The sequence below is a fragment of the Portunus trituberculatus genome, chromosome 33, assembly GCF_017591435.1.
Source record: "Portunus trituberculatus isolate SZX2019 chromosome 33, ASM1759143v1, whole genome shotgun sequence".
NCBI lineage: Eukaryota > Metazoa > Arthropoda > Malacostraca > Decapoda > Portunidae > Portunus > Portunus trituberculatus.
In genome coordinates this window covers 14,892,233-14,910,161 of record NC_059287.1, presented here as the reverse complement: position 1 = coordinate 14,910,161, position 17,929 = coordinate 14,892,233, and the positions used below count along the sequence as shown (strand labels likewise).

Below are 17,929 nucleotides of genomic sequence, written 5' to 3'. Positions count from 1 at the left end.
TAAATAAAATATTCTTTAAAATTATTTGGAAGAAAAACTTGAATTTATTGCAAAAATAACTATGAAGAGGATTTTTAGAGGATGTTAGTTATGTTACTTGTGTAGTAAGAATTTAACTTGATTTCTTACTGCTACCTTTTGAAATTCATCACTTTATCATCTCAAAGTGCCATAAAGTCCATCTTATCACCGCACCAATTACCATCTTCAGCCAAGGGCTCATAAGGACCTATAGATGTTCGCGGCCCTAACACCAACAACAATCTTCAGCAACCATTCTGTCTTAGTTCACGTGCGAGCCATTTTTTCGATTACTCTCTCAAACATGAAATCAATCTTATAACACCAATGGTTTTATGATTTTAGCCAGCCCTATTAGAGAGAGAGAGAGAGAGAGAGAGAGAGAGAGAGAGAGAGAGAGAGCCCACTGATGCCGCCAGCACAAAGATCAGTCAAAAGGATTACCTAAAACAATGAATCTCTTTTCTTTTCATATCTAGTAACTTGAGTATTCTGATTATCTAAATTAGTACTGAAGAAATTAAAGAACAAAGGTAAGTTACTCGTATATTTAATGATAACACTTAAATTCTAATAATGACATTATGTACATGAACTTCAGATATTGATCTTAAACCAAAAAAATATTCCACCGAACCTAAATATGAAGGCAGTTTTCTTCAGCACATTGAGAGAGAGAGAGAGAGAGAGAGAGAGAGAGAGAGAGACCATACATTATAAAAGCAGGAAGACTCACTTACTTCCTTACACACACACAAACACACCTCCAGGCTCCCCCTATCCCCGTTTCTCTCTAGTCAGGGGTTGGCGTCATGTATGTTTCCTTCAATACTAAATAAAATGTAAACTTTTTTTTTTTATCAGTACATTACCACACTGGCCAATACATTCCTCAAATCCTGTCTCTTACCTATACACACTTCTTTCAGTTATTTGAATGCAAACTTCCCATATACAGTACCTATATCCAAGGGAGAATTTATACCGAGTCTTATTCCATGTTTATACATATTGTGTATCCTTTAACTTTGACTTATCTGGACTGGAAAATATAATAAAAAGGAGGGCATAACAGATTTCACCTTCACTATATGGAAATGTCATAAAAAGAAAACATAAATTTATCCTTCAAACGAGAGAAAGTTTATTCCACCCTCAAACAATCTAGATATAATAATAAAAAAAAGACATCATAATCTTAACTCTCAAACTAGAAAATAAGCTAAATTCACCTTCAAAGCACCTGAAAATGTCATAGTAAAAAGGCCTTACAAATCTCAGCTTCAAAACAAAAGAAAATAAATGTTTCAATGTCAAACTAACTGGATATATCATAAAAAGATATAAATACACAAAATAGACCATTAAAATAAAAGAATAAATTAATTTCACCTTAATCCAATAATGTCTGAACAATTTCCACACACTGTATCACCATCACATCCCAAGTTCGTATTTAGAAATACTTTGTTCTCTCACACAGATAAGTTAAAAAAAGTCTGTGATGAATCATCTAGTTATTAATTGGTGTTTATTGCCATTGATAGTAGGGAATCACTCTTATCACTTAAAATCATGAGAAACTTTCAACTAAACTACTTCTTATGTTCATTCTTTTCATGCCCTCTATACAGCTTTGGATCTTTCTATAGTCTTTCCACTGGTCTCCTTCCTAATACCTCCTTCCAACACATCTTCAGGTCTTCTATATATCCACAAATTTTCTTTCAAATACCTCAAACTCCAGTCATGCTTTGTATGTATATAAATCTCTCCCTCTCTCAATCTATGCCTCTTTAATACATTCATAGCATTCCCCCCAGACCTCCTGTTTTGCTATTTATACAGTACAAGCGTGGCCATCATGGCTAACATTCTTCAAGCCAATCACAGTCTGGGACACTCACATATATCAAGGTACTATTAGGAAAAGAAAATTTGGTATAAGGAATGCATAGAAAAGTAAAACTGAAACTGGTGAACTATTTTGACAGTAAGGAAAAAGTGTGTATCTTGAAGTATGAAATAATAAAATTACAGTTTTGTATCTCCATTATTCAGGCTTATACAGGTACATATTTAGTTTTCCATTAGCAGAAGTCTAGCAATTCATTACCTTCCTCAATAAACATATTAGAAAATCAAAGTGTCTTTTTTTTGTTCAATACTGGTGAATATTAAGTTGCCTTTTCTATTTTGTATTTAGAGATTGGTTCATAATTTGCTTCTTTACAGGTAGGAATTAATATATAAGGTCTTATTTCCAGCATTGGTAAATTATCTCTTATCTCAAAGTTTGCATTCCCATTTTAACTGTTTTTCTCCTTCTCTTGATAGCACATCACTTAATCTTTTCCCTCTTGTCACTTCTATCCACACAGCTGTCCCTCTTGTGCTCAATTCACTTCTTATTTCCAGTGCTGCTAAATTATCTCTTATCTCTAAGTTTGCATACCCACTTTAATTGTCTATCTCCTCTTGATAGCACATCACTTCATCTTCCTCCTCTTGTCACTCCTATCCACACTGCTGTCCCTCTTGCGCTCATACTCCTGCTCCTCATCACTGCTGTGTCTCCTCTTGTGCTCCTTCCTCACATCCGCCTTAATACGATTGTCTGATTCTCTTTCTTCCTTCCTTCTGTGTGATCTTCCATGCCTTCTCTCCTCTCTCTCACTGTGTTCATGGCTGCCTCCTCTCCTCTCTCTTTCCCTCCCTTTCTTGGTACCTTCAGAACTTCTCTCCTCTTTTGAGTGATGGCTTCTTCTCCTCTCATATGATTCCCTCCGGTCTTCTCTCCTTCCACTTCTTTCTCCTCTTGTGTTACTCTCTTCTTCACTGTCACTTCTTTTGCTCCTTCTTGCCTTTCTGTCTCTTGATCTTCTCTCATTCTTCTTGCTTGATCTCATCTTTGTTTTATCACTATAAGTTTTCCTCTTGGCATCTTTCATTCTGTGTTTTTTCTTTTTCCTCTGTTCATTATCTGTGTGTGTGCAAAATTTTGTTTTTAAAGCACAGTAAATATTCATTAAGGACAATTTTTTTTCAACCATAACATTATAAAAAGTTTGTAGTTTTTAGTTTAGAGTCATTTGACGATATGAGTTTGTTTTTATGAAGCTCCATAAGAATAAAGGGAACCAGTACATATACACACCTTTGCTTGCATGGTGGTCACTTGAACTGTCTTCTGAGTCACTAGATGAGTCACCACTGTCACTGCTACTGTCTGATGAACTGTCCGAGCTACTGCTGCTGCTACTGCTGTCACTGCTACTGCTGTCACTGCTACTACTGCTGCTGTCACTACTGCTACTGTCACTGCTACTACTGCTGCTGCTACTACTGCTACTGCTGCTACTACTACTGCTGCTGCTACTGCTGTCATCACCCTCTGCTGCAGCTTCCTCTGTCTTACTGATCTGCTGAACTGGTGCTACAACAGCAGTAGGTTTTGGCTGTAAGACACAAGGAAGAAATTGTGGGTAAATCACTAATAACCAACTACCATGTAATCTGTTGTAACCATGACAAGTGACAAGTCATCACTAAATAACAAGTGGGGTGTAAGACTGAGTTGTACTGAAGACTAAGGCAAGCTGGACTCACTTCATGTGCTCCAGTATGACCAGGTCATATAGCAACACAATGCATCACTATTCATCATCATCATTAAGTCTTGGATAAATGTCCAACAAGTATAAATAAGGTAAAAGTTTACACTACAGACCCACCAACAATCCCCAGTGCTGGAAAAATACTCAAATTAGTGTGAGTCAAGTTTAGTTGAAGATATTTCCAGTCAAGACCAACCTTATGCTACTGCCTTCTCATGCACCTTGAATATACTGAGAATGAGTGACTAAGGCAAGACGCCGCAACAGCCAGAGTCATGTGGTGCTGTATACGCTGAGAGGATCAAGTAATCCCTACAGCTGGGCAGCCACACACCACAGTGACATGAGACCAGACCCTCCCTTGACCCACACAGCAGCAATCACCACATCATGACTCTAATTCCTTTTCAGCCATGGCTCAGAATCTTTCAACTGAGCTGTCTGAATGTTCACTTTCCTCACACACCACAATCTGGGTTGAAGACTCACAAAAAAGCAAAGTCTGTCAACAAACAAAGTTCTCATTTGATGATTTTACTTACCACTCCAAAATAACAGAAATATATAACAATAATAACTATCTGTATATCAGGCCAGTAATCCTACACAGGGCAGCCCAGACAAGGCACCACACATCACACACTCTCAGCCTCATCAACCCCCAGTGGAAAGCCTCACTGTACCATCCCACAATAAATAAAGGTGTCTGGGAGACCCACCTGTGTTCGGAGAAACTCGCGGAGATCATCAGTGAGGCCACCCAGACCACAGGAGGTGAAGAAGTTGATGGCAAAGCGAGTGTTGCGTGGATTGTCTCGAGGCAGGAGGCCCTCAAAGGCGTGGGCCAGCGTAGGGTCCCGCAGCCTCTCATTGAGCTTAGCCAGGCCCATAAACTCTGCCAATTCCTGAAAATAATGTTAACAATACTTAGTAACACAAAGACTCATGGTTAAATTAGTCAAGTAGTTTCTTTCTGCAGTGTATAATGAAGGTAATGACTAGGCAATGATGACTATGTGAAAGTGCATGAACAGTCAGCAGCTGAGTGACATATGATGAACAATTACAATCTGTTTAGTGTTTAGTGTGTGTCCTCATCATAAACCCACTAATGATACATGAATCTGTTAACTGTCAGGTTTTTTTATCAGACACTAGATCAGAAAACTTACTTAAAAAAAAATAATGAAAGTGAATGCAGAATATTACTTAACTTCAGACCAGTAATAAAAAAAAAGTTAACCATCAAGACAAACCTGGAACAGAATCTTGATGAACACCCTGGAGGAGCTGGCAGTCTCATCTTCATTCAAGTGGATATGAGACAGCACCTCCCAGGATATGGCGTCAGAAAACAGCAAGTGAGCAAAGAGGCGCGTGACATTCCTCAGCTTCTCAGTCTCCAGGCGGTGGCAGGTGTCATAGGCATCCTTGAAGATCTGCTGGAACGGCTCCTGGTACACCTTATTAATCATGCAGAAACGCTGTGCCAGGAGGCCGTAGAACTTGGCGTAGGTACGTTGTTGGGCACAGCAATCCAGAATCATATTGCACAGTTCAGATTCCCAGCCTGGTTTGATCTCTCCCTTCAATAACTTGTGAGCGCACTCGTCCACATCCAGTGAGGACTGAATGGTGAGGTACACAGTGCGGCGGAAAGCTACCATGTTTGTCTCCGTCTGGTCTATGATGGTCTCTGTTTCCTTCTTTTCCTCGTCCTCCTCGTCTGAAGCCTCGTCGTCACTATCGGACCCACTCTCTGCCTCGCTCTCGCCACTCTCCTCTCCCAGAATGCCGCTGCAGATCTCTTTGTACTTTTCCTCATTAGCCTCATACTCTGAGTCGGCCTTGAATACATTGAGGATGTCCTGGGAGTCAAGTTTCCCATCCAGCTCCACGATGTGAGTGAACTGTTCATTCTCCTCTACCAGGTCCAGTTCCTCAGCCACGGCAGGATGGTCTTTGAACTCGTCCTTCACCACGGTAAACAGCACGTCAAGCATGTATGACACTCGGGTCTCCAGCTTCCCCTCGTGCAGAATGTGCCTGAAGGTCTCCAAAATGATCTTCATCCCTCTTGGACTCACCTCGTTCAGCTTCTCTCCACACTCGGTAATGAACAGGATGGCAAGTTCACATGAGTCGTTCCTGGATTTCTCAGCCACTTCTGACTCTGTGGTGAAATCCTTGGCTCGTTCCAGGAGGAAAGTCAGGATCTCCAGAGCCACGACCTCATGAGCCACCTGCTGATTGACCAAGTGGGCAATGAAGCGACAGCAGGACATGCACACGTTCTTGTCGTTCTTCTTGACGCCTCGCCTCAGCTGTATCACCAAGCGTTTCAGGAGCAGCTCACCAATCTGAGGGAACTTTGTGTTGATGATGGCCACCAGTGCTGCATACACATGGGTGAAGGTTTGTGAGAATGCCTGGGCTTGCATCAGGGCTCGGCACAGCACGCCCCGGCCCCGCACTATGTTCTCCTTCAGCAGCTCCCTGACAATGATCCCGATGTTTGAGACATTGACCTTATTGACCAGACCATTGATGGACTTCTTAAGTGCCTCCCACGCCAGCCGCTGGAACACCTCGCTGGACTTGTCTGTGATCTGCGCCTGCATCATCTTCAGTCTGGCAGGCGGGATGTACGCTCCACCGGTCCTTGTGGTGAGAGGATCCATCACTGGCTTCTTTATGAGTGGTGCGGCAGGTGGATCAGGACCTTTACCAGAAGACTCCACATTATTCTTCTCATTTCCTTCACCTTTTCTCTTGCCATCCTTTCTCGAGCTTTCTTCAGATCTGCTTGGCCTGTCCGATGATGAGTCTCTCCTCTTATCTTCCCTCCTGTCCCTATCCTTCTTCCTGTCATAATCTGCATCAGAGTTCCTTGGGTCTTCAATCTGAATGCCAAGCTTATCAGCGTACTTGTTCCAATAAGTGTCGCTTGTCTTGAACGCTTTTGATTTTTGTGCCTGGGATGTTTCCTTGGTAGCATCACCTCCCCAGTACCGTGCACCGATCTGTGGTTCTTCTCCCTCGTCTGATGAGTAATTCCTTGACCTCTTATCACCTCTACTGCTTCTCTCATCCCTGGTTTGTTTACACTCCTCTGATTTTTCTGGGGAGCGTGACCGAGACCTGGAGTTGGGCGACTTCTCCTTCTCAGCAGGTTTTATTACTTCTGAGTTGATAGTTGATTTTAGCTTCTTGGCTCGAATTGCTTCCCGTTCCTTCTCTATTGCTTTGGTTCGCTGCTGTATTTCCTCTTCAATCTGCAGCTGTTCCTCAAGTTGTCTCTTTTTCCTCAGTAATTCTTGTTCTGTGGTTTCGTCGCTATCGTATTGTGTTTTTTTCTCAGTGCTGTCTTCGCCGCTCTCCTCTTCACTCTCGCTACTTGATGAGTGTTTCTTATGCTTTTGTTTCTTGTGCTTCTTCTTCTGTTCCTCGGCTTCACTTTTTCTTTTAGAGCTTTTCTTCTCATGCTTTTCTTGTTTCTCACTGTCACTCTTCTTCTTCTCCTCCTCCTCCTCATCTTCATCTTTCTTCTTACTTTCTGGAACTTTTTCCTCTACCTTTTTCTCAGAGGTCTTTTCTGGTCGCTCTTTGGACTCCGAACCCTCTGTTTGCTTCTCAAGACTTTCCTCTCTCTTCTTTTTCTCGCTTCTTATCTCCTTGGATTCTTCTGACTTGGAACTTTTAGACTCAGTTGGTTTCTCACTTTTCTCTGCTGCATCTTTACCCTTCAGTTCCTTTTCTGCAGTATCTTTTCTCTTGTGTTCCTTTTCTGCTGATTCCTTTGGTGGTTTCTCTTTTTGAGGCGTTCGGTTCTCTCTCACGTCCTTCTCCTCTGATTTCCTGTCATGTTTTGATGTATGAGTCTTGTCTTTCAGATCCTTGGTGTCCTTGATAATTTTTGCATGTTCATCATCCTTACGGGACACATCTGGGGTTTCTGATGGTCTTTGCTTCCCTGTACTGGTGTTATTCTTCTCCAGACTCTCATCGTCACTTGCACGTTCTGAAGTCTTCCTTGAGCGCTTGTCAGAATCTCTTTCCTTATGAGATTTCCTCCTGCTTTTATATTCGTCTTCAGAGCTGGAGTGATCTCTGGCACTGGCATTTTCTGAAGTCTTTCTTGAACGTTTGGTAGTTTCCCTTTCTTTGTGGGACTTCCTCTTGCTTCTATAATCATCCTCAGAGCTGGAGTGGTCCCTGTGTCTGCTGCCACTATCCTTCTCCCTCTTCCGTGAGTGTCTGTCTTCCCTGGAGTGGTGTTGGTCGCTCCTATTTCGACTCTTACTTCTCTCCCTTCGATGGCGATCTCTGCTCACACTTCTCTCTCTGCTCCTGTCTCTGCTTCTGCCTTTTGAGGACTTGTGGTGCCTGGACTTGTGGTGGTGTCTGCTGCTCCTCTCTCTCTCCCGGTGCCTCCCATGACTCCTATCTCGGTCACTGGCTGGGGAACGCGTGCGACTCCTGCTGCCCATCTGTTACACAAGGACAATACATTAGCTTGAGAAAATCCCTTGTTGAATGATACATGAAGCTTAATTATAATGGTAAATGACATCCCCTTCTCAAACTCATTCTGGTTTTCCTCTCTTTCCACTCCTAAATATTCAGAAATCAAAATGTCTCCTGTTTTATGTCCTTATTTAAGGGACAGCCAGGATCATGAGTTCTTGGTGAGTCACATAAAAATTTCAGATAAACCAAAAGAAAATGACTAACAATAATCATCTATTTTATTCTTTGTCATTCTTTAATTCATCCTCTTCAAATGATTTCCAGTTAGTCATCTTTCATTTATTTATTTACAATTTCATCCATGTAATCTGCTATATCATTTTAAGATTGGAGGGTAGATTGAATAGTAATAGATAAAAATAACTGATTGAATAGTGATAAATAAAAAAAAACAATAAGGTTGAATAGTAATAAATAAAAACAAATTACCAGATAAGAAATGGAACAAGAAAGAAAAACAAACACTTCCACCATTTCCCACACACACATGCATAACAAAGGAAAATAAATAAATAAATGAATAAATAAACTAGAAGGAAAAAAAAAAAAAATACACTCTAAGCCTCAACACACCTCACCCTAACCCGTCATGAACCCCGTCACTAACCCCAATACACTAACCCAACACTCCAACTCCTCACTATCCCTAAACACCCACCTTCACCCCGTCACTACCCCTGCACCTTCACCATCACCCCTCTGTCACCACCCTCACCTCACCCAGCCAAGTTCCCCATGCGCCGAACGTTTTACCGACATATTTCCCATAAGTCTTAAGCAAACCCGTGGAATATAACCAGGTGGGGATAAATACCAGTAAATACCACCCCTGAGGCACAAAGCACTCCATAACAGGCAGATTTGACACGTAAAGCTCAGCGGTAGTGCATAAACAAAGGTATATCTAATTATTGCACCCTGGAAAGTGTAATTACCCTTATTACTAACTTCTGCGGTGTGATGGAAAGTTGGTTAGCGTCCTGGATAGTTCTTGTCTTCACTGGGCATGAATACCACACATAACTAGTGTAAACAACTGCCGGGATGCAAACAAATGCCTAAAAATGCTGGCTAGGTGGCTGGGGTTAGCTTCCTCCTCCTCTTCTTGTGACTCGCTGGACCTTAATCTTGATCCTACACATGGTTTGGCTTCAGAGTCACTATAAATTAATTAACGTGAATTCATAGTACTGTTGCATAAAGGAGGTAATAGTAAGAGTATGGAGATAATAATTTCAGTGCAGTGTTGAATGAAAGGTTGTGTCAATGATTTGAAGGAGACAGTGAAGAATAAATTATAATGCATATGATTTCGTGTACTTTGTCTCTTCTTTTTCTTCTTGGGTTTACTTCGTCTCCACTCTAACATTTCCTTATTCCCTTAGCTTGGCCCCACTTGCATCATCTCATTCCTGTTTCTCGCATACTTCACACATTCCGGTGCCATATATACTCCACCGTCTCATACTCTCCCATTCATACCCATACATTGTGCCTTCATTCATACCACTCAATTCTCATACATTGGGGCCTTTTTTCTCCTCTATAACACTCCAACTCCAGAGCATTTTTCTGTTCCATCTTATTCTTCCATTCACTCACCCCCACATGTTTCACTACTCAGGCATCATATCTTTCCTCCTTTCCTTCCCTTCCATCTATTTTTTTCCCCGTATATACCTTCTTTTCTTCTTTTAATCTACCTATATTCATTCATTAACTTTTGCTTTTTATCTATCTTTCAATCCTTTCATATACTAATTTATTATTTATTCTTCCATTGTTATTTATAACTTCATCACTATAATGTATTTTCTAAACATGTCTCTATTCACATTCAAATGGTTTATTGACAGAAAAACATCAAAGGTCCCGGGACGGTCAGCATGCTGAGATATGCCCACCCAGCTGACCTTGAAAGGCCTTACACAATCATTAACATAGAAAATTATAGCTAAATACGTATGTCCACTATTTATTTAATGAATTATTTACGTTAACTAACGGTATACTATTCTCTCTCTCTCTCTCTCTCTCTCTCTCTCTCTCTCTCTCTCTAACACGCAAAAACAAAAACAGTAATTCTCAAACACTCTCATTCTCTTTCTCTCCTACATTAATTAATTTGGCACGATTATCTCTCCCAGGCACTCTTCCGCTCTCACCTTTTTCCTTTCCCATTAGCTGATCGTAGCGCGTCTTTTGTTAGGGCTTGCACGTAAACTTGGAGGGTAAAAACACTCAAATACTCAGTGTATTTTCCCGGTGGGTGGGGTATATGATGTGGTCTCAGTCCTACCTGATGATCGGTCAGTATGAGCTCTGAGCTCTTTCCATAGGGAAAAGGCTAGCTGGACGTGACCAGTAGACGACCATGGTGAATAACACACAGACACACACACACACACACACACACACACACACATAATCTGTACCCTGAAAAACAAAGCAACACACACAATATGTACCATGAAAAACAAAACAACACACACACACACACACACACTCCATCTGGGACCGATGTATCAGTCTGGGTCCAGCGGGTGGGCTCCTCCCTTGATAACAAAAGACAAGGCAACACACACACACACACACACACACACACACACACACACACACACACACACACACACACACACACACAAACACAGAGCCAGAGCCACCCACCCCTACCCCTTCATACCAGTCAGTCTGAGTCCAGCGCTGGTGGGTTTCCCCTTTGATGATATCACACATATACGTTACGCAAACCATTTTGAAAATGAGAATTTCCAAAAAAGCAACTGGACACGAATGCTATAAAAAATCTGACTCGATATCAATCAAAACTAATTTCTAAAGTATAAAAATATTACCAGGATGAGGAATAACAGAAATATTTTTAAAATATATTAAATAAAATGTTAGAACTTCGACTTGCTTAAAAATAATTCTAAAGCCCACCAATTTCATTTAATGGGATCGATAACGTTTTTAAAAAATTATGACTACTATTTCGATATATCAAAACCTGGCAGAACGCCGAATTAGAAAAATAAATATTTAAAAAATAACGTTGTTTGCAATATTAACACGGCTTCAAATCCCTCTTAAGGTACACATATTTAACTTATGAGGAACCTTACACACTTTTCTCATCACAAACGTACTTCTAAAAACCCAAACACTTCGCCACGACCTCAAATAAAAAATCACTGATAGCGGAGGTAAAATTTTTTACATATTTTCGCCCTCTCATCTTAGTCCTAAACACCGTTGAAATCACTATACTTCACTCAACTCAAGCATGGAAGATACGTAAAAGACAACGAACTGTCATCAGAAACCCTTAAAAGGTGCTTGTGACTAGAAATAAATCAACTAAGACAAATGTATATATAAGTCGACGAGCCGGGACTGGCAGTGCATTTTGGCGCGAACCGGTGATGACGTCACAGCAAGGTGGTTCGTGACGTCACGTCCCGGTCCCCTTACCCCCGGACCTCCGTAACACAAAAACCAGGCAATTGTGGATAAGAATGCTTCAACAACGGACAGGAAATATTAGGCCTATGGCCGTACTTTACGACCTGTGTGGCCTGTAAGGAGTGGGAGATGAGGCAGATAATAGGTGAGAGAGGCAGCGGGTCAGAGGATTGTTTGTTGCAACGTATTGGAGACTTAGATTACTAAGGTTTTCAAATACTTGCTGTGTTAATTCTCTTATATATTGTCCTGGAGGTTACCAACGTTAGGCTATGACATGGCAGCACCGAGAAATGATGAATTAAACAATGTATTACTTACGTTAGCCAAAGACTGTTTTGGTGCATGAAGGCTGTCCGTGTCACCATGCAGGCACCCACACATCGCTATTCGCTTTGTGTTCTCAGTGGTATATAAATGGTTAATCTCTGATCATTGATCGGCTGCACAGAGAATACTGTCTTCGTTACTATCAATATTATCAGTATCTTTGTCTTCACCTTTCACACTTTCTCTCACGGCAGCCGCCTTGTCCTGCCAAGCTGCCAGCACAGAGCGGCTACAACAAACAGCAGCAGCTGCTCATGGTAAACTGAAGTTCAATTGTTCAGCTGACGACGCGGAGGCGGGGCCGGTAGTCCACGGCGATGGCTTTGTACGGGGCGCGTTGGGCAACAATAATAATAATAATAATTTGCCAAAATAAAAATAAAAATATGTTTTTATACATGTATATGTGTACATAGTACACTAACATATAGGTAGCCTACACTCACGTGTGTATGAATGTATGTTTTGTCGGCTCCTTACTCAAGAAAGCAGTTTTCTTCCTTATATTTCAAACAAAAGTGACATCTGTCATTCTTTTTTCATGACAGTTGCCATTTCCTACAGGTAGGACAGACTGGCCTGCGCTGTGCCATTTTTAACTCCCCAAGCCACACTCATCTTCCTCTGGTCTCTCTCTCCCCCACCGTAATGCTTCTCATACCTTCTTCACATGCCTTGCACCCCCTTCCCACCCCCTAAACATTAAGTAGCAGTACATGCATTTCATAAAATACAAATAATATGCTATACGTAGGTATATAGAGAATGTGGAGGAGGGGGAGAGGAGGTACGAGTAGGAAAAGTAGTGAGGTGGTGGTGGTGGTGGTATGAGTAGGAAAAGTAGTATGTAGTTATTTTTGTCCTTCGCATGTTCCTGATTCATCCTTTGCAGGGGCAGGGTGGCTTTTTGCACCCTCCTTTATTCTAATTCCATCCCTCCACTCAGGGCCGTTTCTAGCTTTGTGGGGGCCCTAGGCAAGATGCTGTTTGGGGGGGCCCTAGATTTCAATTTTTCGTCGGAACCCATGGGTGACTTAAGAAATTAAAATTTTCCAAGCTACCCAGGGGGTCCCCTGATGGCTTGGGGGCCCTAGGCAATCGCCTTGTCCACCTATAGCTAGAAACGGCCCTGCTTCCACTTCACTATGTTTTCCAATTTCATTTTCTCTCGATTGGTTTTCCTCAGGCTGCTCTTCCCTCACACAAATTTTTTTGTTATTACTTCTTGCAATTTTCCCTATTCTATAGCCTAGTTTCATATCTTCATCTTACTATCCGTTTTCCATTTGCTCTTCCTTTAAGTGGTTTTCCTCAGGCTCTTTTAATCAACTTTAATATTCCTAAGCTATCAAATTTTCTACCTAATTACTTAACATCTCTCAATCAGGTCACACCAAGAGGCTTGAGCAGATTAATGCTCGGAAACTATGTGAAGACCACTTACTCTACCTTGGAACTGAAAATGAGCTTTTGTATCTGAAAGGCATCATTATTGGTCACATAGGAGCCACTGAGGCATTTTAAATGGGGCAGGATAGTACAAAACCACAACTAACCTGAAATCGTTTATTACTTGAACCAGTAGATAGAAGCAGTGGCTGGTACCCAAATGTGGTGGATTGGAGTTTGTTGTTGTTGTGGTGGTGGTGGTGGTGGTGGTAGTGGTGGTGGTGGTACTGGTAGTAGTGGTGGTAGCAGTAGTAGTAATGGTGGTAGTGGTAGTAGTGGAGGTGGAATGGCTTGGTACACTGAGGAGCAGAGCGGCAAGGATTGGGACAACCGGAGGATGAGGCCCTGATGGGTGGAACAGCAGTGGTGGTGGTGGTGGTGGTGGTGGTAGTGGTAGTGATGGTGGCAGCGGCGGTGGTAACTGTGGTCGTGGTCGCTCCCAGTGTCCCCCTCCCAGCGGCTTGAGGCACACGGCGAGTGGTGTGGGGGGGGCAGGGGAGGTCATAACTTTGTACAGTGACGCAGAGGTTGCCGCTGGGTTGGGGGTATCCAGGGCGAGGAGTCTTGTACTGGGGGGGGGGCACCCTTGGGAGGGGAGTAACTGAGAACAGACCTTTCTTTTTAATATTTCCAGCTTTTTTCATTCAGTTTTGGGGGACTGAAGTGGCACCAATCTGCGACGCGAGTTGTTCCTGTCAGTGGAGGGACGCTGGTAGTGGCATTCACTGAGGCACCTTGTTGCTCATGAGGTAAGGGTTGGTTGGGGGTGATGTGGGGAGTTCAGATGGTGGGAGGTAAGGTTGCTAATGGTGGTAGTGGTGGTGGTAGGGTTGGTGGAGGTGTACTTGACAGTCTTGGTCGCCACAACAGCAGGACAGCAGCGGTAGCAGTAGTAGTCGTAGTGGTAGTATTGGATAGCCGCCTCCAAGCAACAACAGGCATCACCAAGTCATCACACAAACCTCTTCCACTTGGCTTGGGAAAACCATGGAACAAACACACTGAGAGTCACCTGACCAGTCATCCTGTGAATCAAACACACTGAAGTGGTTCCCACAATTGTTTATAATTATGGCGGCAGTGATCCCTTTACTGGGTAGCTGAACACCAAGGAGAAGAGCAGAGTTGAACACACTTCTGGCCACCTTGACAGGGTATGGAGAGGAGGGGCTGCTGGTGTGGCTGAGACATCATAGCTCTCATAATATAATACAGGAATCTCACTCACGCCCTCATCCCCTCCTCCTCCTTCCACTGCCCATAACAAGAGGAGCCACTGTAGCTACTGTGAGACACCTTCCTTCCCTACAGCAATGAATGGAGCAATTCAAAAGTTTCCCAATCCATTTCCTTTCAAAATTAAGCAAACTGACTAAAGAAATTCAGATTGTACAAGTTAACAAAGAAAAAAACTGGATATTAAACAATTGGGTGACAAAAGCAGAAAGATACAGGTTTCAGCAAAAATACAATTTGAAAGCCTGAAAACAAGTAGTATGTGACTTCTCTGAATGTAAAATAATAAACTGGAAAAGCAATCAAGCACTGAGCACTCCCAAACCTGAAGACAACAATTTGAATTCAGCTTCTAACATTGAAGAAAGGCAAAGAAAATTTCATAAAACTTTCTTTCCACCCAAAGTCATCCAGTGCTGCACACTAATTCCAAGGGTGAATGGCTGGGTGGTGGGAAGTCCTTCGTACATAATCTAAACATAAGCTATAACTGTGGAGTGGGATGGGCCCCTATACCTTAATGCCTTAAATGCCAAACTTGTTCTCAGGTTGAAATTCAGCAAGAAATTAGTGTGATACTTCCTTCTTTTCAAGGTGAAAGGCTGGACTTGTTCTGCATTGATTGGCTTTTTTCTTAGCATGGAGGTAGAGGGGCCCAGCACTGTAGTCTGAAAGTTATCGCGCGAGAAAACAGTTTACATACACTATCTTGAAAAACCAAGTGCTGTATAAGGTAGTAGAGATGACACATGTGGTACCATTGGTGATTTTGAATGTGACAGTAGTTGTAGCAGCAGTAAAAGTAGCAGCAGTAGTAGTATTATTTCAATATGACTATGTCTGTTGCATCAAAGTGTTTAATAAACTTAGCAGATGTAATTAATTTGAACAGTGATCAATCACCAATCATATCATTTGCAGTCTGGTTTGGGATATAGGCAGAATAGAAACATTTCTTTTTCATACTCAGTAGTCAAACGGACCTTCTACATGGAACGCACCTGCGACCAAAAACATCATCTGCCAAGGTAGTGGTGAGGCCACTGCCACCACAGAAACATGACTCTGAGCCAGCCAGGCTGAGGGAAATGATATAAAATAAATTGATTAACAACATTTACAGTTAACACAGCCAATCATTCTCAGAGCCAGTCCAAGGCAGGACTGTGGCTGGTTCAGAGTGACCTTCTGGGGCCATGCAGCCTAGCGATGCCCATGGCTGAAGGCAGGGGAGCAGGGAGGGCACGGTACAGGAAACATGAGCCAAGCAAAGTTTCAACAAAATATCTTTATGGCAGCTCTAAGGCTTTCCCATTGGCTGTCTTGCCTGGCTCATCTAGTCAGCGCATCGTGACAAGGAAACACACAGAGCCCACACGGCACCAGTGGTGAATGCTTTGTGGCAGCACCGAGGCTCTGCTGCTTCCTGACCGCCTGACACGGCTGACTCAATGTGGCGGAGGCACACAAAGGCTGCAGTCACTGAACCTCCCATTTTGGCACCTCATAGCTTCTGGTACATTGCCCTCCACACTTCCCTTCTTTGTAATCTGGGTCCCTCTTGGCAGTTCACGGCCCCCAAGCACCACGGCAACATTGCTGCTTCACTGTGGAAATGCAGACACTCTGGCTGACTTTCAGGAATGGTATACACACACACAGTCATGCAGTGATGTCAGCTGGTGTAGTGGATATCCATTTCAGAACAGAAGACTTCAAAACATAAACCAAATTACTGTCAACGCATTGTAAACCTTTGGCCGAATTTGACATGGCTGACTTTGCACAATTCTCAATGTAAATGTGCTGACCATTCCATTGGTTTGTAATGGAAACAAGTTACCCACAATGTGCCAGTGGTACAAATTAACAAAACCTTCATAACGAACAGTGTGCTATTAATAGTGATGGGTTATGTGGGTGGAGATGGGGGGGTTGTTGCCGTGGGGCAGGGGGGCAAGGTTGGCCGAGGAGTGAGGTAGCACGAGTGGGGGTGCGGCTGGGGGGTTGGGGAGGCCAGGCTGGCCACCGCCCCAGCTGCTGTACAGTCGGCACGCACAAGGTGGCCAGGGCTGCACGGATCAGCTTCTACAGTCACCTGAGTGAAGTATTTCAATGTTCATATGGTACTACAAAATCAGTGGGCATTTGTATAGTAGTAGTAGTAGTAGTAGTAGTAGTAGTAGTAGTAGTAGTAGTAGTAGTAGTAGTAGTAGTAGTAGTAGTAGTAGTAGTAGTAGTAGTAGTAGTAGCAGTAGTAGCAGTAGTAGTATACATCATAATCTTCCTGTTTTGCATACATTGTTTTGTCGAGAGTTCGGAATATTGATCCCCTGTAGAGTGTTGGTTTCTTCTCCAGTGTCCTTGTCTGAACTGAGGTGTGGGGGCCCGGAGGTGGTGTGCGGAGAGTGCTGACAAGGATTATTTTTTTTTTTTATAATAGCATCTTTCCATGCTACATTATAATATTTTCCTTCTTTAAAAAAAATTTAACAAAAAATTGCTCCAACAATGTATCAAAAATAAACTTTGCTATAACTTTGCGTACAAAAAAGACCATATAGTAACAATGGTCCGTTATATTCCACAAACTTTTGTACTAGTTAACTAAACAGCGGAGCCCTGATGACGGTGTCTCGCGTGCCCCGCTGGCCACAGTGACTGGGGCGGCCTCGGGGCTACACAGGGGTCAGAACTCATTACAGGAGCCTCAACACAGGTGCAGTGCGGACACACGCACGCACTAACACATGCACGCGGCACGTCACACTCTGTTACTGCCGCACGCACGCACCCTCTTTCGTCACAACTGGTCTGGGACCCGGGCAGGGTGGAGCAGCTTGGGCACTGCATACCTGCCATAAACAAAATCATACTCTATAGTGTGGAAACAAGAACAGAGACCCTACAAACAAACGCATCAACACAAATCAAATCCAACGGCCAGCCAGACTCCCCCCCGGCAGGAGGAGTGCCAGGCCGCCCAGCCAGCCCAGGCCCCAGAGGGCAAAACAAGCAAGCAAGCGAGGTCAAAGTGAGGGGAGAGCCGCCGGTTCTAAGCTCCAAGGTCGCCTTCTCTTTGGTATGTGGCTCGGGTCGTAGTGGTGGCGGTGTGGTCCTCCCGGCGGCAGTGACCTCATTGGTGCATCCGTGGCATCAGCGGCCCCCGGCTGGGGCGCCCACTGTTGCCGCCACTGGTGGAAGGGGCGGACATCTGGATGATCGCTCTGATGCGCCGCTGGGCTGACTGTGGGAGTATGAGACGGATCATGAGTAAATAT

The 17,929-nt window shown here is 43.1% G+C and overlaps 2 protein-coding genes across 9 annotated transcripts in view; both read right to left on the bottom strand.

Annotated features, from left to right (window-relative positions):
- Window positions 1-554: 554 nt before the first annotated feature.
- Window positions 555-12,135, bottom strand: LOC123512430 (pre-mRNA-splicing factor CWC22 homolog). 3 transcript variants are annotated; one of them, XM_045268838.1, is made up of 5 exons: window positions 11,955-12,135; window positions 4,895-8,128; window positions 4,358-4,543; window positions 3,179-3,479; window positions 555-3,004 (listed from the first exon to the last, which is right to left on the bottom strand). In XM_045268838.1, the coding sequence occupies exons 1-5, from the start codon at window positions 12,015-12,017 to the stop codon at window positions 2,511-2,513; spliced, it is 4,278 nt and encodes a 1,425-aa protein (XP_045124773.1). In that variant the 5' UTR covers window positions 12,018-12,135; the 3' UTR covers window positions 555-2,510. The 3 variants fall into 3 exon arrangements, with proteins under 3 accessions (XP_045124773.1, XP_045124775.1, XP_045124774.1); XM_045268840.1 differs by lacking the exon at window positions 11,955-12,135 and adding an exon at window positions 9,104-9,294; XM_045268839.1 differs by lacking the exon at window positions 11,955-12,135 and adding an exon at window positions 9,117-9,294.
- Window positions 12,136-13,515: 1,380 nt separating this feature from the next.
- The window catches only part of LOC123512431 (insulin-like growth factor 2 mRNA-binding protein 1), a 163,085-nt gene continuing 158,671 nt past the window's right edge, over window positions 13,516-17,929 (bottom strand). For all 6 annotated transcript variants that reach the window (XM_045268842.1, XM_045268841.1, XM_045268845.1 and 3 more), the window contains one exon: window positions 13,516-17,895. In XM_045268842.1, the coding sequence (XP_045124777.1) occupies window positions 17,785-17,895 (111 nt within the window). In that variant the 3' untranslated portion in view covers window positions 13,516-17,784. The remainder of the gene's footprint in view (window positions 17,896-17,929) is intronic.